Source organism: Gobio gobio, assembly GCF_949357685.1.
Source record: "Gobio gobio genome assembly, chromosome: 24".
Taxonomy (NCBI): domain Eukaryota; kingdom Metazoa; phylum Chordata; class Actinopteri; order Cypriniformes; family Gobionidae; genus Gobio; species Gobio gobio.
The window spans coordinates 15,063,709-15,088,954 of NC_137120.1; the positions used below are offsets into that span (position 1 = coordinate 15,063,709).

At 37.3% G+C, this 25,246-nt stretch overlaps 1 protein-coding gene across 1 annotated transcript in view; it reads right to left on the reverse strand.

The window, feature by feature from the left end:
• Positions 1 to 808: 808 nt before the first annotated feature.
• armh3 (armadillo like helical domain containing 3) overlaps positions 809 to 25,246 on the reverse strand; it is a 34,168-nt gene continuing 9,730 nt past the window's right edge. Inside the window, exons 7-26 of the mRNA XM_079808269.1 lie at positions 25,172 to 25,246; positions 25,000 to 25,086; positions 23,873 to 23,929; positions 23,748 to 23,791; positions 23,611 to 23,671; positions 23,417 to 23,463; positions 23,161 to 23,236; positions 22,968 to 23,061; positions 20,153 to 20,254; positions 19,645 to 19,703; positions 19,467 to 19,532; positions 19,101 to 19,170; positions 18,952 to 19,012; positions 17,051 to 17,139; positions 14,480 to 14,562; positions 14,251 to 14,377; positions 14,088 to 14,163; positions 11,969 to 12,047; positions 7,135 to 7,251; positions 809 to 3,151 (exon numbers count right to left, since the gene is read on the reverse strand). Coding sequence (XP_079664395.1) covers positions 3,059 to 3,151; positions 7,135 to 7,251; positions 11,969 to 12,047; positions 14,088 to 14,163; positions 14,251 to 14,377; positions 14,480 to 14,562; positions 17,051 to 17,139; positions 18,952 to 19,012; positions 19,101 to 19,170; positions 19,467 to 19,532; positions 19,645 to 19,703; positions 20,153 to 20,254; positions 22,968 to 23,061; positions 23,161 to 23,236; positions 23,417 to 23,463; positions 23,611 to 23,671; positions 23,748 to 23,791; positions 23,873 to 23,929; positions 25,000 to 25,086; positions 25,172 to 25,246 — 1,563 coding nt within the window. The 3' untranslated portion in view covers positions 809 to 3,058. The remainder of the gene's footprint in view (positions 3,152 to 7,134; positions 7,252 to 11,968; positions 12,048 to 14,087; positions 14,164 to 14,250; positions 14,378 to 14,479; positions 14,563 to 17,050; positions 17,140 to 18,951; positions 19,013 to 19,100; positions 19,171 to 19,466; positions 19,533 to 19,644; positions 19,704 to 20,152; positions 20,255 to 22,967; positions 23,062 to 23,160; positions 23,237 to 23,416; positions 23,464 to 23,610; positions 23,672 to 23,747; positions 23,792 to 23,872; positions 23,930 to 24,999; positions 25,087 to 25,171) is intronic.

Sequence of the window (25,246 nt, forward strand, 5' to 3'; positions counted from 1 at the left end):
CGCAACTGAGACATTCACATTGTTGAAAATAAACAAGCACATTCCTAGCATTAGGATCCTTTGGAAGGTAATGTTATTTTTAGTGCAGTGATCCTGTATCGCTCTTCTCTCCTCGTCATCTCACTAACACTCCAGTGGGCGGGGCCAAAGTTGCAGTGAGGAAGTAGACTCTTCTCATCTTTCACCATCTATTATAGGCTCATTCCACAACGAGTCGATCTCTGGGCTTGGTTACAATACCAGCTGTTTTTGGACTAACAAGGAACTTACATGAAAATTTGATTTCTTAGTTCATGACCCCTTTAAACTGAGTGATGGTTCACCCCGAAACGCCATCCACTCACCCTATTATGTCATTCCAAACCTGTTTGACCTTCTTTCTGTGGAACATAATAGACAATCTCTTGAGAAATGTCTGTTTTTTTTGTCTATACAATAGAAGTCAAAGGTAACCTATAACCAAAATGGTTCGGTTGCAAACATTCTTCAAAATATCTTCTTTTGTGTTTTACAGAAGAGAAGTGTAGATATTGTATTGATGATGCATGATGTATTCTCACATTTAAGCAGATGCTGTTATTTTTATATAGCACATGCCGTCTGAAAGAGAAACTTAAAGCTCTTTTATCTCACTGCCACACACAAATGTCTCCAACTTGGCAGTTATGAGGAATAAATCCTTAATGGAAAGGAGTTTAACTAAAAAGTTGAAGGTTTTTTAGAAGACAACAATGTGATCATGGCAGAAGTTCACCGTGATAGCAGAGCAAGACACACACACAAACCAACACACTGGCCATCATTGTGCATGTTGTACAAAAGAAGATTTAATTAGGAAACAAACACCCATAAATAATACTAAGGCAAAGGAAGTCAAATACTCATTTAGAGCCAGGTACAGGAAGAATGTACAAAGAACTTCTTAGAAATGTGTCAGTTTTATTCAGCGATGTGTTGATTTAAATAACTGGTTTGGATGTTCTAAACTCAAAGCATCTTGTAAAATTAATACATGTGTTTCTTTCTTTGCTCAGTGTGACACAGCTCAATATACAGCTGTTCTTACACTGCAACTTCATATCTGTTCATGATGCAGCACTGAAATACTGGCAAATACTGAGTGTGAAGAAAACAGTCAGACTTTAAAAAAAATTATGCATTCATATTCAAAGTCGGATTTCATGAAAACGGTCGCGTGTTAAAAAGCATAAGAAAAATTATATTTTGCTTAAAAAAAGCCCATTAAATTTGGCCCAAAAGCCCAAATTCTCATTACCACAATACAAATAAAGTCATTTTAAGTATGTGTTATGGGAGTGTGTGTTATACTGAAATTATTTTTTTCAATTTAAAAAAGGGCGGGACAATTATCATTACTTTATTATGGTATAATAAGAATAAGATTGTTTTTACATTACAATAATGATAATTTAAGGGGGAAAGTGCTTAAATGTCATGAAAATTAAACTTGCTTTAGGAACATAAGATTTTTTTGCATTGTAAAATTTGATGACAATTAAACAAATTTCACACCCAAATTTTCATTACCATAATATATGAAAAAATCCAATATTTACAATTTTAAGTATGCATTATGGTAGTACATGTTTTTTTTTATATTAATTATATTATTTTGTGTATGACTATTACGATAATGAGAATGAGATTATGGCACATTACAGTAGTGAGAATTCTTTTCTTTTCGCAGTACGGTAGTGAGAATTCTTTTCGCGTTACGGTAGTGAGAATTCTTTTCTTTTCACATTACAGTAGTGAAAATTATTTTCTTTTCACGTTACGGTAGTGAGAATTCTTTTCGTTTCGCATTACGGTAGTGAGAATTCTTTTCCTTTCGCATTACGGTAGTGAGAATTCTTTTCCTTTCGCATTAAGGTAATGATAATTATTTTCTTTTCGCATTACGGTAGTGAGAATTTCTTTTCGCGTAACAGTAATGAGAATTATTTCTTTTCACATTACGGTAGTGAGAATTATTTTCTTTTAGCATAACGGTAATGAGAATTATTTTCTTTTTGCATTACGGCAATGATATCTCTTTTCTTTTGCATTACGGTAATGAGAATTATTTTCTTTTTGATTACGGCAATGAGAATTATTCTCTTTTGCATTACGGTAATGAGATCTCTTTTCTTTTGCATTATGGTAATGATAATTCTTTTCTTTTTGATTACGGCAATGAGAATTCTTTTCTTTTGCATTACGGCAATGAGATCTCTTTTCTTTTAAATTATGGTAATGATAATTATTTTCTTTTTGATTTACGGTAATGAGAATTATTTTCTTTTGCATTACGGCAATGATAATTCTTTTCTTTTGCATTACGGCAATTGAGAATTCTTTTTTTTCCGCATTACGATAATGAGAATTCTTTTCTTTTTTACATTACGTAATGATAATTATTTTCTGTTTACACTACAGTAATGTTCTGCTTGCATTACGGTAATGAGAATTATTTTCTGTTTACAATACGGTAATGAAAATTATTTTCGTTTTTACATTACGGTAATGAAAATTTGTTTAATTGTCATGAAAAAAGGTCAGAATGCAAATCTCACAAAAAATCTTAATGGCCTTTTATTAAAGCAAATTATAATTGTCTTTCTTTTGAATATATAAATTATGACCCAGACATGTTTTCAGGTTCATGCAAGGATATCTTGTTTGCATTCTCTCGACTGGACACAGGTATATAGAAAAAGACTAAAATAAGCGGTGAGCCTGTGTGAGCATAATGTATTGATTAGTTTGATACTAAGGCAATGAAGAAGAATACGCAGTAGAATCAACTGAAACCGCACCAGACCACCAATATAAGGAGAAAAGAAAATACCAGGTAATCAGAATTTCATCAAAATCAATTCACATTGTGCAAAGATGGGCTGATTGCTTTGTAGAGCCGATACCAGTCTGTTCTGTTCACACTGCATCAATAATACAGCCCGGGGATCAAATCCAGTCCTGTCCTCTGGAAGTCTGTTGTAACATTGAAGCCTCAGATGTGTGGGGTGACAAATGTCAGTATGAAGGTCCTGTTGTTTCAGGATATAGAGGAGAACTCCTTCAGCAGAACATCCTGACTCATGGTGCTTAGAGACACGTTCTTCCTCACATTCAGACTGATGGAGCGCACCTAGAGAAAAAGAAACCGCATCAAAACACATTGATTTCCTGCCATCATGAGCAGAGAAGTGTTAAAGCAGGTGTGTGTGGTCATGAATTCACTTCACATAAAAATTTTACAAGAGTTCCTCAAGGCAGAGTGACTGGGCTCAGTTAAGCAGGAAAAGCAGGTTAGAGTGACGCCAAAATGTTTGGCTTTACAATAACTTGACGCAATGTACACTGTTGAATATATTTGCATATCACAAAATTTTTGAATTAATATCTATCTTATTATTAACTGAATTATTTAATTTCTAGGCCAGTCTCACTTTTCCAAACATATTCTCCAAATATAACACAATATAAATAGAAAAGGTTTTATTTTCTCCCAAATTTGATGTTTTCTGTCTTAGATTATTAGTGTATTGTCATTCCAGCCATATACAGGTAAACAGTGGAACGAAATGTCGATTTTCTAGATGAGCAGTCAAAAAAAGACAAATTCCAAAAAAATATAAAGGACATAAGGAGACTGTAAACATATCACTGTAAGCCAGGTGTTTTCAAAGTGTGTGTGCCTGCACAGAGCATGCCAGGAGAGGTGCGCAGAGTGGTAAAAGAAAATAATGAATTAATGATTAATAATTTCAACCAATTAATCAAAAAGACATCTAATTAATTGAATCAATAAAACGTATACAATTTCTTAAAATGTTAACACCAACAGTGATGCAGCGAAATGAAAATTCTGGGCTGAAACTGAAGGTTCAGGATGCACTTGGCTGAAAACCGAAACCGTCTTTAACTTATTTGTATTTACTTTTTTGTATAAATGGTATTAATATTAAACATTTTAATACATTTCATGAATTTGACCTAAACACCAAAAGTAAAATTTTTAGTGAAATAAAAATAAAGTTCATTTAATAACACTCAGAAAGTTTAAATTGCACATAAGGCAGTTTTTAATAATAGTTTGTTTTCACGAAAGATTCAAACAATGAAGACCATCACTAACAGGCCAAGTAAAAATATAATGAACATGTAATACAGTGCAAATATTTACGAGTTTATGGTCATGAATGTTATGCTACATGATATTGTTCTCCAGCTGTTTTATTGACATCTTTCAGCGGTTGAAACACTGATTGATGGATTACATGAGATTTGCATCTCAACATTCCTTCTGATGTTCATTCATGTTTATTTGCTGCTGTAACTAGTAGTGAAGAGGAAGAGATGATCGGTGAAAATCATAGAGTCCTACATAAACATTATATAGTGGGAACCATGGCAAATCACAAGGTCAGTGGTGAATAAAGTACTTGAAAGCCATACTTTAGTAAAAGTATAGATATCTCATCAGGAAATTACTTTGGTAGAAGTAAAAGTCACTGTTTAGAATATTACTTGAGTAAAAGTTTTAAAGTATGCAATATTTTGTATGAAAGTTATTTTTTTATGTTAAACGTACTTAAGTATTGAAAGTAAATGTACAAGTAAATGCAAAATACAAAAGAAGCAAAAAATATTATAAAAAATTGTTCTATACACAGTTAGAGCAGCAAGATTGTGTTCAGTTTTCACTCCTTCCATTTTGTTTTCTTTGAATTAAAGAAGTAATTTTGACCTCAAAATCAAGTTATATTAATGTTATATTAAAGTTAGGGTAACATTTCAACATAATAAAATAGGCCTATATTCTGACAGAATCTGTTCTGAGAGGAGGGTTTCTGACAGGAAAATGTATTTTTCTGAAGTATTTTTGACCTCAAACAAGTTATATTTGAATGATTTTTTTAAAAGTAATGGGAAATGTAAATATATATATATATATATATAAAAAGAACTGAAATCGAACGCATTTCTGATTTTCTGTCAGCTGCATAATGAGGATTAAGTTTAAATATGCAACTTTGCTCGATAACGAATGTATAAAAGTGAAAAAATGGATATGAACTAATGCAAATAGATAGTAACAGTCGTGACATTAAACAGTTGGGTCAGATTTGCATGTGTTTTTGTCACATTGTTTTAACCCTTGAACTACTACTAATGTAATCGTCCTCTCAGCCTCGGCAAACATACTGCCGTTCTCCACTAATGCAGCATCTCGTCAACAAACTAATTACTTTAAAGTGATATGAAAACATGTAGTGTAGTGTACTGTATAACATACCGTTTAGTTGTCTATGTTTTAAATCCGTTTTTCAAGTGTCCCGCTCTGTGCAGCGCGCAGCCTCAAGTCACGTGTCAAAACAAACTCTACTAGTCATCAGTGATCGTTTTTATTTGGCCTCTAGAGGCTGCTCTTGTACTGTATAATGACAGAGGACACTTCTAAGCCGCTCCAGCAACAGACACAACCCGGAAAAAATTTAACCAACCTCGGCTGTGCGAGCACTTGTTTGCACATGCTTGCTTGCAGTCTGTGTTCTTCCGACTTTATTTTGTATCAAGTAACGAAAATGCTTTGGGGAAATGTATGGGTGTAAAAGTATACATTTTATTTAGTAAATGTAGTTGAGTGAAAGTAAAAGTTGACAGAAATATAAAAGTAGGGCTGTAACGATTTGACCAAAAATAAAAACCTCGATTAATTGAACATTTTACCTCGATTATGATTAATGAACTATTATTTTGCTCTTTTTTTTTGGCTTTCCATTTTTTGCCCTCATAAGGTTTTTGAGTAAGTTCCTAATAAAGGTTTTTACTGTAAATATTTTCTACTATTAAAAGGTGGAATTTTTTTTTCTAATGAAAAAGTGCATTTCTTTGTGATTTTAAAATACTTGGAAACGGTTCACTTTCAGCAGTTATTGTCTATGGGGCAGATTTCTGCTTGTTGTACATCAGATAAATTATAGGCCTACATTACATTTATTTGAATGCATTAATGAAAGAGTGATTGTGTGTGTGAATTACTCATACCGTCTCGATTCATTATGAAGCTGTGGCTTGTACTTACTTCAAAGGTATTAAAATATATGCCTGTAACGGTTGAGTTTCTAAGCTACTTTAGTGACTTTACTTTAGTCACAGGACGGCGTTGACGCTGCGTTTCTGCGCTCCTCTCTGTGTGCGATCTTCACGTGATGTGCAAGCTTCTGTCTAAGTGTTCGTTTGTCACAATATATCAGGCATTAGTTCAACATAATACACATCTGATGGTCTAAAATCGCTTTAATGTTCAAACTTGCAGGCCTTAAAACACATACAAATGACAAAGCTTTGTCAGGACGCAGAGGTCTGCCTTCAGGGCGCGTGCGCGTTGTCAGAGACGCGACACGGCTCGGCTCTCTGTCTCACAGAAAAAAGCTGAGCACTGAACGGATACGTTTTCCGTATTGTTGTTTTTGAATAGTGCACAATCACTTTTAAAAGCGATCTGGCTTCGGGGATTGCGCGCGCCTTCTGTGTGTGTGTGTGTGTGTGTGTGTGTGTGTGTGTGTGTGTGTGTGTGTGTGTGTGGCAGCGAGTAGGCTATAAGAACGGCAATTAACTTAGGCTACCTGTATAAACTGTGTAAAACATGCAGTTACTATAGTGATTCTGGGCATCTATAAACAAAGAAAACTGCTCCTGTATCTCTCTGTGTGCCTGCAAACTGCACTTGATGTGACTGACGGGGCGGAGTCACGCGACAAAATAACCGACATGGGAAAAATACGTCGGTTAGAGGTTCTGAATTTCGGTTTCGATTATTTTTCGATTAATCATACAGCCCCATATAAAAGATTTTCCCAAAAAAATACTCAAGTACTGTAACAAAGTATTACTTTGTTACATTACACCACTGCACAAGGTAACTATAAAATGGTCAAATAAAATGTCAGGGTATTAATAAATTAATAAAATGTGCCACCAGGGACAATTTGTGAAATACTGCCATTGAATCACTTGAACTCTTTTGCATTGTGGTACCTTTTGTTGTATACTGTGCCATGCAATCCATCATTAATAGCCAAAGGAAGCAAGAAGCTTGCCAAGCAAACTCTTAAAAAAGCTTACCAGCTCCTTGAAAAAGCCAGCTTCTTTGGGCTGCTCTGAGTAACGCTCAAACTGATCCAGACCGTCCTGCAGCTTCAAGGTTAGTGTGTCGTAGTTTGACCGTACCACCTCCAGCACCTACAGAGCACAAAGAGACATAAACCCCATATACATTTACAGGAAATCTTCTACTTCATATCTGTGCTCAGCATTGATTACCACAATTCTGACACTCAGTATGTAAAAAATACAAAATGCATTGACAGAAATCCACTTGAAAGACTATGGAATATTATCCATGTTAAAACAACGGTCAATAGAACTACAGGAACACACTAAAAGCTAGTGGAATGATCACATGACCTCTGATACAGACATGAACCAAAGCAAATGCTGCACCTTTCTCCAAATATCAGCTGATCAAGCCAGAACTGAAGTACTTTGCAAACTTCGCATTTATCTTATAATATGTAACATATAATATTTGCTTGCTGTAGTTTTTCTGGGGGGTTTTGATTGCATTAAAGCTATTGTGGTTGTATAATTCACATTTTAGAGTTTCAAAATGTTCAATTTTACATTTAAAGTAATTTCAATTTGTTAACATAAAGCAAATTTTATGAAAAATGTAATTCATTTTATTCCTATATTTAAAAATACAATTCTAAAATTCTAAATAAAACCATAAAATCATAAATTAAATGTAATGGTATTACATTTAATAAACATTTTATAAAAAATAATATATTTTTGAAATAATAATAATATTTAAATAATATTTTCTGACCTTTTACCTTAAAACCTTTATATATATATATATTTTGATAGATTATTTTGGTAGATATTTAAAAATAGACCCCCAATTTAGATTTTCAAAGAATCGCTCGTTACATTCAGGGAGGCGTAGATGCTCCCAGACCCCTCGCAAATTTCTTTGTCAAAATGAGAGACAAATCAAAGCAATGTCCCGTGGTAATATATCACAGTGAATTTAAATGGGATCGGTCTGGAATTTGACTGGGACAGGCTGATAGAACATGGAACACAGATCCATATACTTCAACTAATCCAAGAGAGGGTAGACAGAGGTCATGTGGAAGCATCTGGCATAGAGAGATAAAAGAGAAGAAAATGTGCGATTGCGAGTGGCAGCTGGCATAACTGACCTCACTTCCAGCACAGGGCATCATTACCCTACAGATCAAAGGCTAATTGAGCAACACCTGTGACTGTCCCGATGAACGGCTTCTCTAGAAGAGCTCTTTCATCCACATATATAGAGTTTCTGCGTATTCAAATTCCAAAGCAATTCTCCCATTTCCCATAATGACTTTAAATATTCTGCCACAGTACACGGCTAGTTTTTATGTATCTAAATACATCCTCACTTTATTACATACCTAGGGCCCTATTTTAACGATCTGAAACGCAAGTGTCAAAACGCGAAGCGCAAGTAACTTTGTGGGCGGGTCTCGGCGCTGTTGCTATTTTCCCGGCGGGATAAATGGCTCTTGCGCCCGGCGCAAATCTAAAATGGGTTGGTCTGAAGTAGCTTCATTATTCATAGGTGTGGTTTGGGCGTAACGTGAATAAACCAATCCGAGCGTCATCCAACATTCCCTTTAAAAGCAGGTGCGCAAGTTCCATTATGGATTGCTATTATTATGGCGTATTTACCAGGCGCACGCCAGGAGCGGTTCACAGCCGAGGAGACTGATGTTCTTGTAAGAGCAGTGAAAGACAGAGAAGTGAAGTTGTAATGTTGTACATTATGGTAAAGGTGATTTCACAGTCATTTTTTTTTTCAGTCTTTCAGTTTTTTCAGTTTTTCAGTCGATTTTTTTTCCTGGTTCTTGACGGACAAACCAATTTGTCAGATGTCCTTATATACATATATGTCTTGCCACTATTGGGCAAACAGGTCTTATCCTTAATTATTACAATTAGCCTGAATCATTTGTAAGCTAGATTTATGCCTATTTTTTCACATCTTCGTGGCACACCACAATGATTTCCGTCATCTCATGTGTTAATATTTTTTTAGTGTAACAATTTATGATTTGCAAAAATAACTGTTGCATCTGTGTAGATTACATGAGCAAAGTGTATGCGCGTTGTGCACGCTATACATTATGGTCAAGCATGCGCCCTTAAAATAGCATAATGAACAACGCGCAACGCGCCACTGACTTTAGACTAGGTTTTTTCTGGTCAGTGGCGCAATTGTTTAATGGAACAGCAAAATAGCACCAGGGATTGTTTGCGCCGGAACACGCCTCCTTTTTTGCGCTGAACCGCCCAGGTAGCGCAAGTTCATTCACTAGTTTAGCGACGTGCTTCTGTGGAGGGAAAAGCGCGCTTTGCGCGGGTGCAAAATAGGAATGACACATGCGTCGGTGTACAAAGTCAATTGCGCTGGGTGCAAGATAGGGCCCCTATAGTTATTTTGTTCTTAAAATGTTTACAATGTCATTTCCAGCACAAAAAGAAAGAATCTAAAATGTGGTAGGAATTACATTATACTTAGCTTGCCATTTGGTGTTTTTCTAGATCGTAACGGTGAAATGGCTATTAGGCATTGTTTGAAAAACGCATGCTCTGGAATTTTATATAATCCTCCTAGCAGATACATCCAATCGCCACCAAATTCAGTCAGCATGAAGTCAAGACATGGATTTACATTTTAAGCAAATTTTTTATCTCTCAAACGGTTTGGCCATGTCGAGGAAACTAATTTATGGCGAGAAAAGGTAAACAGGAAGTGTGTTATAACTTCTGCAAACATTGACTGATTTTGAAGAAACTTAATCTGTGTGTTCGCGGTAGGAGGGCGATCACATGTATGTGATTATTGAGAGTCAAAATCATAGCGCCACCAACTGGCAGCAGGAAATGTGTCACTTTCAAAAATGCCTTGAAATCACCCTCTTATTTTACCCAATTTGTGAAAGGATTCTTGATATCTTAAATACTGTTGTTATTTTTGAAACTCTTAGCATCCTTCAAATTGCATGAAACTCGGCACACACACGCATCAAAGATGTCGTCCAGTAGACATTGGCAAAGCCTTAGAAACAGGCGTGGTGGAGGGGCTCAGTAGCGTTGTTTTACCTACAGTCACCAAACTCAGTACATATATTGATCTCATCAAGCAGGACATTTTGGCTATTTTGGTATGAATGTGTATTTTTGTGAAAAATCAGGCTCAGATTTTTTTAACTCGTCCTCCTAGGGCAGGGGTGTCCAAACTTTTTTTAAAGGGGGCCGGATTCGATGTTGTGGACATACCCGGGGGCCGGTCCCTTTTCTATTATATATATATATATCATGCTTTTCTGACTTGGTATTTCTGTCTTTTTTCCAGTCCAAATATCAAAAAGTTCTTAAATCAAGATGCTTTTACTAAGGAAAATTACATATTTTTTCTTGATTCCTGGGGGGAAACAAAGGAGTTTTTGCTTGAAACAAACTAAATTATCTGCCAATGGATTAGAAAAATAATCTTCCAAAATCTTCCTTAAAGATTCCAAACAGAAACATTATTATTCTTACCCCATTGGCAGATATATTTGCTTGTTTTAAACAAAAACTCACTTCAATTAAATTTTATTTTCCAGAAAACAAGAAAAAATATATAATGTCATTTAACTTATCTCGTAACATCTTGATTTAAGAATTTTTAGATATATTTAAACTAGAAACAGGACAAAAATACTAAATGACAGCAATTTTTGCAGTGCACACAAGGCAAAAAAGTAATACATACATATATATACATATATATATACATATATATATATATATATGTCTAGAATGGTATTTAGTCTGTAGACATATAAATACAAAAGCACAAAACTGCAAGTTTATGACAAAAAAATAGTCTGCAATTTGGCCTTTATTACTCATTTAATACATGTCTACATTACAAATTGAATAGATATTAACCTACATTTCTGACAAATGACCACGGTTACAGGTGTTACCACAGTAAATCCGTGATACATTCGAAATGCGAATTGTTGTTTGAAAAGTATTTTGAATCGGCTCAGCTGATTTGCACATTAGTGTTGTTTATTAAGTCAGCGCTATTTAACTGGATTTAAATTAAATCAAATCACAGAGAGATTCAGTACCGGAGACCTCAGTGCTGAACTCGAACACTTCTCACGGGCTTCGGAAGGCTATTTAGTGGGCGCGTGGTCGAGACACTCAACAGGTAAACACATTTGTTCAGAGTCAGAGCTCGCGAGTTGCGCAGAGCACAAGCAGTAGCGCTGTTTCGTTCCGCTTTGGGCGCTGTTTCCCTGGCCTAAAGTCTAGTACTGCCACCTTGCGGCGACATCGTGAAAATGCATGATTTGTAAATGATCCGTGGCGGGCCACATATAATACACTTTAATAGACGCGCTGCGGGCCGTTTGAAATTCATCCCCGGGCCGCATTTGGCCCGCGGGCCGGACTTTGGACACCCCTGTCCTAGGGGATTCATACAATTCAGACCAAACTTTCTGAACACGATGGGAAGACACTGAAGATGTCAAATTGCGAACGGATATTGGATATCGCAAACGGTCTTGCAATGCAGAGGGATTAAAGTAGTGACAAAAATGGAAACAGGAAGGGTCTCATATCTTCTAAATAATAAATTATCATTAAACCATTAATTTCTATAAAAAAATAGTAAAAATATTAATAAACATATAATAAATTATTATAAATTATAAGGCTAAATGTTCCTTTTCTTTGCAGAAAGCCATTAAAGTCTATTGTTGTGAATTTACTTCTCGCCTATTTCATCTTTATAAGACAATGAAATGTCAAACCCAGTCAATCTGATGTGAATGTATTGAGTTACCTGATCTTCTGAGAGCTGCGAGATGTGGTTCACAGCAGCGTATGACTCAATCTTAGGATTGAAATGGTTAATAATTGCCCTGAAAAAAGTACAAAAAACAGGCAAAATGAGATAGATTTCATATACTTGAGTTAGTATGTGACCACAGTGACCTGCATTGAAAAACGCCTTAGTAGCTGTCATATACGGACTACCGGCACATCCGGGAACTTAACTGTCAATTAGAGGAAAATAAACTAGACTTCCCATAGACTTCAATACAAAATAGTGGCACAAAACAACGTCCGTACACAACAGGCAGGCGTGAATAACTTAAGTAATCACTAATATTAAACATGTCAAGTAATTATATGTCCAGCCTGCCTGCTATAGAGCGTAAAAAGATACACACTTAATTTGGTCAATTTAAAAAACATGTCCCTTCATTCTCCAGGCGTCAAATTGGTGTAAAAAGTGAATGATTTTACTTTGGTTTTGAAAGTAAACATATTTATATGTATATATTATGTCTTTATATTTAAAGTACTGAGTGCACTTTTCTGTCCAGACATACAACTGACTTAGCTTCCGATAGCATCATCCGTACTTCATGATTCAAAAACGAAGTAAAATCATTCACTGGCTTACCTGGTGACTCGATGAGGTACGAGTAAATGGCCGGGTAAGACACCTCTGGCCACTGGGTGGGGTTGTTGACGGTGGGAGAATGAAGGGACATGTTTCTTTAACTGACCCAATTAAGTTTGTGGATGCATCTTTCACACTCTATGGCAGGCAGGGTGGACATATAATTACTTGACATGTTTAATCTAAGTGATTTCTTAAGTTATTCACGCCTGCCGGCATGTGTACGCACGTTGTTTTGTGCCGCTTTTTTGTATTGAAGTCTATGGGAAGTCCAGTTTATTTGCCCCTAAAAAGGGGTGGTGACGAAATTGACCGTTAAGTTCCTTGATGTGCTGGTAGTCCGTATGATACGTCTGGCTGAGAATAAAAGGTAGAAGTTCAAAGGTGTGGTTCTTTCAAATATTCTGCTGTAACCCTTTGCATTATGCATGCTTTAAAAAAACAACAACACTCGACTTCTTTTGTGCGGCACAAACACATGGTGACATCTCTGAAAGCCCAGAGAACGCTTCCACATTACCTCAGACTCTAAAATCAATAATTTATTCACTATGCCCCAAACCAAAGAAAATAATAAAAAAACACACATTGTACCAAAGCTATCCGATGTTAGACTTACACTAAAGCAGTACATTCGATGATTTCATCCAGCATCTTTAACTGGTATCAAAGGCTGTTCAATAATATCTTTATCATATTTTTTTTTTGCCTTTTATAGACATATTTATGGCTTTTATAGAAAGTACTTCAATGTTAATTTTTGTTCATTTCAAAAAGTATTATATTTTGATAACTAAACTATGATAATTTAAATTTAAACCATCTCAATATTTATTGTGAAAATTATTTAAAATGAACCCTATAAGGCCTACTGTATCATATTTCATATGCAAAATTCTACAGCCTCTAAATGATAAAAAATTGGCTTAAAACCTAATCTACTACATGCCTTCTGTCGTCTGATTAATAGTTCATAATTTTTAAGAAAGTAAAAGCCTTTTAGTATAATTGTAAAAAAACACATACATGTGTCTTTTTGCTGTGAAAATCAGATTTTTTTTTCTAAAGAAAGGTAACAATAACTTTTATTTTGCTAGTCATTTTTCAAGATGAAACTGGACTGAAGCAACCTTTAAGGTGTACTTGATTATCCATACATGGATTATTGTGAGAAATAGAGTGACGACTGATATTTATATGCATTTCATGCAAGTATTCCACTTAAACTCTGCGGACCCTGTACAGGGGCCTGTGCAGACAGTTTTGGCTGTTTCCATTAGATTCCAGAAAATATTGGAAAGAAAAATTTTGCCTGGATCATGTATGCAAGATTTATTAAAATGAATCTGAATGGTGGAATATGACCTTTTTTATGTAATTTTATCCGTAATTTTCGAATTTCATCTTACTTTCTGGCCATATAAACATCAGCATCTATCTATACATATTTTTGCTTGTTTTTCCTCCATGTTCTCAGTATATCAGTTCTTACCTGACGTTGACGAGAGCGTGAGTAACTTTGCTGGCAGGCTCCTTCCACTGGCCAGCGTTGGTGGAGACTCTCAGCACTGCAGCATCATGAATATCAGGTTAGTGCTTTAGTAGTTATGGATGAAATCAAACATGTGCACAGCAGGACTGACGTGGTGACTTACCCATGCAGTAGAGGTTATCAAACACCTGATGCATGCGTATAATCTCATAATAGAGCTCGTCGTAACTGCTGGGGGTGGGCAGAAACGTGTCTCCGTATGTGATGAACATATTAAAGAGGTTCACCACCTGAAACAAACCAAAGCATGAGGGGGAAAAATGGACAGATAGGAAATGTGTGAAATTTAAACCCCATGTGTATCTGTACTTTTCACAGTGAGTGTGGTTTACCTGAAGAGCCAGCTGGAAGATATTGTGCTTCGCCAGAAGGCCGGTCTCATTAGACAGCAGGAACTTCAGAAGGTTAATGAGAGCTGGAAAAACATAATCAACAGAGCCATCTGAAGATAAGAGACTAATTTGACCTGTGACTCCACACAACTGTTAGAAGATTTAGATGATCATTAAGGTTCTTTTTTAGGGGGGTTGCAGGGAAATATAGACAGACAAGAGTGTTTTTCTTTGTTATTATAAATAAAAACAAGGTAGAAATAAATACATACACAAAGCAGAAACAAAAAAATAGTGTCTATTTACACCAAGTGCAAATAGCACGCCTTGTTGGCAAGTTCTATTCGCACTACCTCCGCCTAACAATTGCGTTTTCGGAGAAACAAGATAAAAAAAACGGACAGGCGTATTTCATCGTTTTCAGTGGCGTATTCAGTAAAGTGTAAGGCTTAAAGATCTTGGTTTTGACGCGATTGACCCGGGTTCGAATCCGCCTTTTGCAGAGCTTGCTCTTCTCTTTTTTCCCATCACATATCACATCGGAAATAAAAAATAAGAAAATGTTCTAGAAATGGAAATAAAGTGCCTAACGAAATGTTTAATAATAATAAAAGCATTTATTGGGTATGGTTAGGGGAAGGTGTAGGGAGGGCTTTTAATAATCGGCATATATAATAATTTACACTGTTTATGTAAAACAATACTGAGGTGCAAATAGTATGTATCTTTCAAAATAAAAGTATGAATAGCATGTAATTACTATTTACACATATTGCAAATAACTACTTTTACATGTAAATTGAATATATCACTATTTTCACTTAGTAAATAGCATCTACAGCTAAGAAAATATGTTATTTTCACTTGGTGTAAATAGCATCTATTGATAGCCGCTGCCAAAAAAAACCACACCAAAAGAAAAATGTAAATAAAACATAAAAGAAAAAACAAACAGGGTTCCCACACCTTGATTAACTGCAAACTCAAGGACTTAATGTGGGGACACATTTCAAGCGAGAGCAAGGTTACATTGTGTTACCTTAAGATACACAGTTTTCAAAAAAACTATTTTTTGTGCATTTATTTTTGCCCATATGACAGAGATCTGATATTCTATTTGTCGTATTTCTGTTTTGCATAAAACTGAAGAATATTCGGTACATCCTATACTGTATTCTAAAATGATCTGATATGAACTTTTGAATGGATTTGATTGAAAAGAGCTTAGGCTCATGTAACCAGAAGGTTTACTTGTCTCATGGGTTTGCATTATCATTATAACATTATAACAAGCTAAGCAATTCAACATTATATTAAATAAAATATTTGGGGATACAGATTATCACAAATGTTTTATGTTTATAGAAACACAATATACAGTCACTGACTGAACATATTTGGGTTTGGTAAATGTGTGTAACTAACGTAAATCAAGCAAGCTAGTATGCATAGGCCACAAAGCGTTGGCATAATAACATATTAGTGGACTGGAGGGAATAATATGGAATTTTTTCCAGAAAACTTCTTGCACAAAATAAATTTAAGCACTTTCAAGGACCAGCATCTATAAGTCTTTTTGTTTTCAAAAACTTTCCAGGGTCTTGAAAAAAAAAAATGGATTCACAAACTTTTAAGGATTTCAAGGACCTGTGGGAACCCTGAACAAAATAAAAAATAAAGAAAGAGCAGAAAAAAAAAAAACGAATGCATTTGCACGAGGGCTGCACGATTAATCAAAATTAACCCAAAATCGAGCTTAAACCGATTTGGTTTTTAGTGATTATGAAAAGGCAAAGGCTGTGATTATGTTTTATGTGCAGCACGGCTCTGTGATCAGCAGTCAATCTGAAAGCAGAAGCACTAACACCAGTTGAGCATCCTTCTGTGAGCTGATGTGGCTTCTTACACAGAATAGGCCGTGTTCACACTTGACGTCTTTTTTGACAAGAAAAAGTTGACAAGCTCTCTTTTAGTAAAAAAAAAACAAAAAAACAAAACCATAGTTTGGTTCCAAATAGCAGCCGAGGGCGTCTTTTGTTGTTATAGCAACAGCTGCAACAAGAGTGCTGTGTAATGCAGATATACAAAATGTCAAGTTGAAAGTTGGCTCTTGCGTTGGCTTTTGAAGTTAACGGGGAGGAGAATGTCTATGGAGGCTATGTCGATTAGCATTGAAGTATAAATATACTTTATCATCATGAAAATACCCGAGAAGGCTTGAATAACTCAGATAAACCATATATTGTCACAGTCATGTGTTTATTAGTCCTGTTTAATCAAAGCGTGCCAATCTTCTGTTTATTCAGCTACAGTGATTGTACGATGTGGGATTTCCTGAACGATGCGTGTTATTGTACTTCTGCGGGGCATGTGTAGAGTTTCTGCGCGAGAGCGCCCTCTAGCTTTCAGATGGAGTATAATTTACTGCTGATCACAGAGCCATGGTTCACTGAAAAAACTGAGCATACAATAATCACAGCCTTTGCCAAATCATGTGTGGTTCAATTTCGATTAATCATGCAGCGCTAATTTCAACACATCTGTCTGTTGTTCGCATGGTAATGATCATACCTGACCAGAGTTCTCTCCATGTGTAGTGCAGTCTAACTCTGCACTTCTTCTGGTAGCAGATCAGTTTGTGAATTATTTGAATGCAGCGCCTAAAATAAATAAAACAATTAATTCTCATCATATCCACATGTATCCAAGCATCGCAGTGTTTAAAACTGCTTATACTACAGGGCTGTTGAATGCTTGATTCTGATTGGTTAATGAACGTTCTGGTGTGCAATTATTTTCCAGTAAATGCACAGCTAAAGTTCCAGATTGGCAAATTTTGTTATTTCAAAGTGATTTCAAAAGGTCCTTACAGCCCACAACGACAACGAACAAGCAAATAGATATAACAAAAAATAGGATAAAAATGACAAACAATTTCCATGTTTGTCCTACAATATTATTTTTCATTATCTATGGAACGCTCTCTCTCCTATACAAACACACACACATACAGTACGGACACACAGAGGAAAGTATTTACACACACAGAAACTTGCTATCAGTGCTGTCCAGCGACTTTATCAATAAATTAGTTATTAGTGCTGGGTGGTATTACCAAAAATGTATATTGCGGTATATTTCTTAATTATACCGGTTTTGCAGTACACTAGCACTACAGTCTCTGAACAAACGACACACGTCAGTTTAACACAGAAAGAATAAAGCAGTTACTTTTTTGCCCATACTTCTTCGAATTGTTGGTCTATTAACTTACATCATTGTCTTCGGTGTATCAGAATAATCCATCTGGTCATCATCGCGGTCGTGATCAGACGTATGGCTGTATCAGTGTCCTTGTTTGCACATAGATTTAGATTCAGGCTAGATTTCATCTGAAGAAGTTGTGATGAAATATGTGTGCATACATGCTTCTGGTTCATGTTTAGAGCACTAGAGTATATTAAATATGTCCATAAAAAACTTAAACGCGCTCGCTCCGGTCTGTGTGATCTGATCTATATGATCCACGTGGTGAGCATTATTAATCTCATCGCAGCGCTCGGCACAGAAACCGTCTTCTGTCTGAATTCTCAGCTGTAATCATAGGCTGAATCCGAAATCACCCCCTTAACCCTCATTCACTATGTTAGTCGACTAATCCAGTTCACTTGAAGGAGTGAATGAATATTAGTGCGTGAAGTTGGACAGCCGTTGAGTGTACATCGGCTGAACACTCATTACAGCGGTGTAATGTGGGATTGAATGAGTGCACTCAATAACGTCCACGATGGTTTCGGACACCACTACAAATGGCTGTCTCCTCAAATAATGCCCTATTTGAGGGTATAGGGGGTGGATTTCGGATTTAGCCTCTGTGTCCTCACTACAGTGCAACAGAGAAAAGAGACCCCCCTCAAACAATGTCACGCTGCGCTGCATTCCCAACGTTGTTTAAGCGACATATACCGGTATAGCGGTATATTCAAAATTCATATCATAACAAAAATAAACACTGGTTTCGCAATAAACCAGTATACCACCCAGCACTATTAGTTATGCAATTGAAAAGCTACATGACACTTTCTGAGCATCAATTTAGTAACGTCACTGTTCTTGAAGCAGTTCACTTACAGCTTCCCTATTAGAGACGCTGCTGCCTATTGAGAGATGCACAGACTTGCGCCTAAATCAATCAATAAATCTCCAATAACTGCATTAGTCTGCATATCAGTGGCTCACGCTTCCGTTACGAGCTCTGAAATGACGTTTTGGAATTAGCAACGGATGCTTGGGATGAGATGCGTAAGAAATTATTAAACACAAGAGCTTTTTAAGGACAAAATCTCCTAAAATAAAACCTCTAAACAATGTGTTAAGGCTTGGTAACCGTATTATAAGTGGAATAATTGACTCCAGGCCATTGAATTACAATCTCAGGTGTGAATAATTTTTCATATTAAAAGGAAACTCACACATAGAGATCCATGGGAAATTCCTTCATCATATGAGTAACTATGAACTCGACCATTAGATCTGCAAAGGCAAAGAATATAAACATACACAATTTATGGTCATAAAATCATTCACAAAAGAAATCCCTAGTCCTGAACACTGGACTCACCTAGAACTGCACACACTAAAGGTCGGGAGGGGATGTTCTTATCTGCGGCTTTCTTCCGGTGCCTCATGGGCTGAAATACAGGTGACGTCAGTAAGACACCAGTATATTTCAGATATGACTTCAACCAAAGCAAAAAGGCCAAACTACATTGACTTTCATTGTATGGAGAGTAAGAGTTGGGCTACTTTCACATGGACAGACGGGAGCTCTTTCACTAGATTTACCAGCGGCTGCCAGTCTGGGACGTACCATTTAATAATGGATTGGATGTAACTTGGGGCCAGGCTCTTGGCTGATTTGTATGCCAGAAACATCGTCTTCATTTGGATTCTGCCTGGGAAACGAGACCTGAGCAAAGACTCTTACCATTTTGTGCAAGTTGACCCTGAAGTTCATGTTATCATCGTGGAGAAAGGCATCGGCATACTGGTCCTGTTGAACAGACAGCGAGAGGACAAGCGGTCAAAGGAGAGAATCCTTCACTCACACACACACACACACACACACACACACACACACACACACACACACAACAACGCATTACCTCAGCTATACAGGTCAGAATGATGAGGCACAGTCGGGCACTGTTTAGTCTGTGTTCATCTGAGAATACAGAGAGAACAAATACTGTAAGATGTGCACAATCATGGGCTAAAAATAAGATAAATGAATGGCTCCGTTCCAAAAATCTAGTGAGCTCCCTACGTAGGCAGCATTTTAAGTTCCTCAACACAGAAGCTGTTCCAAAAAGTTATGTGCCTTCTATGACACCTTCTCTCAGCCAAATGCAAGACTGCATGTATCCTTCGCAAATAATGCAATCCTATAATGCATTACAACAAGCTCCAAAATCAAAAATGACGGACGAAGCAGTAAAAAAATGCAGATAATAAATATAAGAAAATAAGTTTAATCCATCAAAATACCAATTAAAAATGGATTATTTTATCGAGTCTACCATGTGTATGAGTTTGGACGCTGCCTAGGTAGGCTGTAGGCAGCAAGGAAGCTCACTAGGTTTTGGAAAACGTGCAGGAACAGTGATCTCTTGCCTTTGGTGTCCTGCATTATGATGGAGGAATATTTCAGGAAGGTTATGAGAAGATTACTTGTCTGCAAGTTCGGGTCCAGAGGAAGCTCAGGATTATTCATCACTGCAAAGAGAGAATGAAAGAATGGTGAATCATTTCTGAGAATGATCATTCGCCCCAATGTGCGCATTTCTACTACACACTACAATACTTCAGTCTTAATTAGAAAGTCCACACTTTAGAGTATGAAGCAAGACTATTAATGACAATATATTGTGATTGTATGATATGGGAGTTCCTGAGCAACGCGTTATCGTCATAGACGATAAAAAAATATGGACGTAGTGTCCATGACGTCACCCATAGGGTTCTGAAGAGCAGTTTTGAAGAGTAAAGTAGGGTTGAGCTGGCTGTCGCCATCTTGGCAGCGCGTCGCTCCCGGATAATAGAAAATGGGCAAAGAGGCGGGACGTGACTGGACGTGAGGTGACGTGATGACTTATGCTGAGTTCAGACTGCCCGATTTTAGCTCGCCGACAGGTTTTGCGAAATCGCAGACAAATGCCCGAAATCATAGGCAAAGCGGTGCTCGTGCACTTGAGTGACAATCACGCCGACGCTCGTGAGATATTTGGCATGCTAAATATCTGGACCTGTCGGCGATTCAAACTCCTGCTGTGTGAAATGTGTTCTGACTGTTAAATACATCAGCGATGACCTACAGCCAATGAGAGAGCAAGATACAGGGCAGCGGGAGGTTCAGGGAGCAGTTATAGAATATATACAGAATATCAGTATTTTAATAAATATATTTACATTTATATCAAACCGAAACAAAGCAAGTTTGAAAATCGTGCAGTCTGAACTCGACATAAGAGACAGCAGACAAACGACAATCCCCCTGTCACTCAAAGTGGCCAGGCCCTTAAAAAAAAATCACCCCCCCCCCCAGAGTTGTCATGAAGGGCAAAATTAGCCGTCTAGACCAAAACCACAATTTGTACCAGGTTGTAAACATGTTTTTTTCTGCTGTAAAGTTGGGCATTTTAACATGGGGCTCAATGAGATTCTGCTCCCTTTTGGAGCCTGTCCCTAGTGGCCAGTCGAGGAATTGCAGTTTAAGTCACTTCCGTATTGGCTTCAAGAAGAACTGGGGGAGGTTGCCGACCTTCTCTTAGAAAGTCCATACTTTAGAGTATGAAGCAAGACTATAAATGGCAATATTAGGGCAGACACCAGCGTAGAACAATCTGTTGATCATAAGTGTGCGCTGCCGTTTTGTCGTCTGACACTCAAGTTATTGTCCTTTACTAAGCTATGGTAATTATATAGTACATTTTTCTGGATCAAGTAATCAGTGCCATCATGATTATAGATGATTGAGCTCTGTTGGCACACTCAAGCATGAGAACACGCCACATGCACCATGGGAGTTTCCGTCTGCCAGATCTGAGTGGATTTAATATTTCATACAGCTAATGGATATCAAGATTTCCATGCAAAAAGCATGTGTTTTAGACGCAAATGTAAGTGTGGAGTCAGTTTAAGGACGTGCGGTGCTGCTCTACTATATAACGCAGACTGAAGGCACCATTCACAGGGACATTTGGCTGAACATTTATTCAAAAAGCTCAAAGCATTTCATTATTCAAACAAACCTTACTACTGGTTACTGCTATGAAATTTAACAGAAGTTTGTTTTATTATATCACAGCCACTGAAAGTAAGAAGCCATGCATACGTTTTCAGATATGACTTTTCATGTAGTGTGTGATAAAGCTGTTTGTGAATGTAAAAGTCTGCAAAAGTTTCAAGGATTAAAGTGCATGACAAATGGAGTTACATACCCTAGTCAGGTTAGACGCCATATTGAATTTAAGAGGCAGTGAGGGACAGATGTACAGTCTTTACAATGGCACGCACTGTATAAAGGTCACAATTCATAACTTTTAAAACGGTTTTGTGGAGTTGTCGTCTTCTGAAACCTTTTTTGGAAAGACGTGAACAATGGGTGTGTTGTTAAACAACAGTACAATCCATTGAACACACTGTATTCCATCCCTCAGAGCCTCGTTTTTACCCCTGTCAAAAAATAAAATATGGCACCACCCTGACTAAGGTCTATTGTCTCCCAAAAGAAAGAACCGATTCTGAGCTGCCTGAAACGAGTCGTCAGTAATTCCAGTCGTAGCTTTGTGACAGATTTGCATAATGCCAGTCTATGGTCTTCACTGGCTGTCCGTGAACACAGTCTACTCTGACCCTAAAACACTGCAGTTATAGCTGAGACTGGAAGAGTTTGGTTTGTGTTGTTGACATGTTTTCTGCGCTGCCGAAACAAATCCAATTTGCTGCACTTCCAAAGAATGAGGACTCGCACTGGAACTGTTACAGTAAAACCAATGCCATCGTTACTGTTCGTATCACTGTGTATCGAGGAAGATTCAATCAGAGTAGAGTAGACCAATCACAACACACTGGGCCATCTGACCAATCAGAGCAGAGTAGACCAATCACAACAGACTGGGCCATCTGACCAATCAGAGCAGAGCAGCTCTCAGAAAGGTGGGGTTTAGAGAGACTGAATCCTTTATCAAACCGTTTCAGACACTGTGAGAAAACAGCTGATGCTGCAATGTGTTTTATGCAAAAATGTTTATGTGTTTTTAAGATTTGATGCATGTAAACCTTTAGGAGACTGCATAAAATAGCATGTGGGCACTTTACAATTTTAAGATGTTCATGTTCAATTCAAATATGGTGCATCAGGACTTCTGCAGAAAAAAGAAGGTAATTTGACACGAGTGTGAGTAACTGAAGATCTAACAGAACTCACTGTCTAGAGAGGGTGGTGTCGTTCCCAGCGGGGTTAAGGGAGAGGGTGGGACAGGCGTAGCTGGGTTCGTTGCCATATCAATCTCTGGATGACTCTGTGATTGTCAAGTACAGAATGAAAATAAACCACAGCAGAGGCCAAGTACACGTACAGTATATGTTAAATAATGCCAGTGCATTAAGACAATAATAACCTGTGCAAGAACCGTGATGAAGTTTCTGTTGAGATGTACGGCCTCATACAGCGCGAGCAGGATGGCTTCATTAGTCCTAAAGCATAATCAAGTCATGTGACGTAATAATACAAGAATGAGAGATTGTTTCTAAAACATGAATGGTAGTAGTGTATGTGAAAAAGAATGGCAATTTAGGTACTATTTCTTATTTGTGGTCAGCAGTTTAAGTGTAACAGTAAAGTCATTGTTTGAAGGTGTTTTAGGCGTATCTTACTGCACTGACAGCTTCTCGTCTGCGTCAGCGATAAACATACTGCCCACCTGTGGACCAGAGCCAGGTTACAACAAAAGCGACACTTTCACTGAATGGAAAAGAGCAGCGCCAACATTCTGCACAATATCTCCTTTAGCGCTCCCCAGATTCAAAACAAGTCAAAGGGGTTTGGAGCAAATGACAGAGGTTCATACCATGCTGGTAAGAGTAGAGAAGAACCCTCCCTGGTTTTCTTCTTCTTTGTCTTTATACTGCCTGTGTAAACCGGATGCAATACATGTAATCTTTCACATAGATGTTATTAAAAGCAAAATATCAGATTGCACATTACCTATTGTACTCCGTAAGTGCGTGGTGGATGACCATTCCCATGCCCTGTGAAAAGATCACTATATTAGAGCTCTCCATGACAACGACTCAATATCCTGAATTTAAAGAATCTCCCGAATCACTCACATCCAGGGTCGGCTCGTCGTCCACTATTGACAGTTTGACAATGTAAGGATTCACAGACTGTAACAGAGGAAACAACAGAAATATTACAGTCAGTGCGCTACAACTTGATATGGTTGTCTGAACTATTATTGTGTATTTGCTAGGGGTGTGACGAGACACTTATCTCATGAGACGAGACACGAGGTTGGGTTCACGAGAACGAGACAAGATTTTGTGTATTTTTAAGAAATCCTCAATGATGAAATACATGACTAGAAAAATTGTTTGCAGGTGCATTTTGAAATATTTTAACTAATCAACTTGTAATGAATGTCATTTTAGTTCTACTTTCTGAGTATGAATTATCATATGCAGTAAAAGACAACAAGCACTGTAAAGGTTTTGCCAAAAACTCAACTGACTGGCTTCTCTCCAGTATGATTGTCTCTTCAGACCTTAGGACTGCACTTGAGCTTCTTTTGACCTCCTAACTGAACTGCTTCCCACAAATTGATCATAGATAAAGTGCAAACAATAACTATAATCAAAGTACTCAATATTCAAAGTACACATTTTTCTTCAAGCATGATACAGACCTAAGAGATGGTTACAACTAGATCGTTTTCATATTGGAGATATTCACATGGCTCAGGGAGCCGCTTTCAAACAGTGGTAACTTACTGAAATCGCGTTTGAATGCGTGCTCCCATTTACTTTCACTTTCAATTTCGCGATCTTGCATAGGCTACTCTGTGAATAGGGAGCGGTGGTACTGAACGCGCATTTTAAAATATAAGACAATTGTCTGACGCTTCTGCGGTCCTGTCAGTCTTCTCGTCACATGATCAGTGAACAGTGCGCCACACTATTGTCAACTCGGACAGCTCGTATTGGATTGAATTGAAGCGACCGAACTTGAATTAAATTGTTTTTATTTATATAAAAAGCTAAACTACAGTGGAGGCGTAGTGTAAACGTAGCGTTGGCATATTCTATCCGAACTTAACCCTCACACTCCGTCAAGACCAGGTTCGCGAGACAGCTTTTCACCTCGAAGAGAAATCTCGTCACAGTTTAGTCTTGCGAGATCTCGTCACACCCCTAGTATTTGCAAATAAGTGAATTTTGAAAAAGTCCTGTGCGTTCACCTCATACTTCCTGTAGTTGACCAGCAGAGCTAAAAGGACCACCGCATCATAGCCGTGCTGCGCTCGACTGGACACATCCGACAGAATCTGGACAAAAGAAGGGGATGAGATGGACAGTGCAATGCTAATAATGAGAAATTACACCAAACATAACGCAAACAATCAGTTTTACCTGTAGAATTGCCTCAAATATACTGTTGATCATCACATATTCCAGGATGGTGTTCTGACTTATATTATCGGTGAC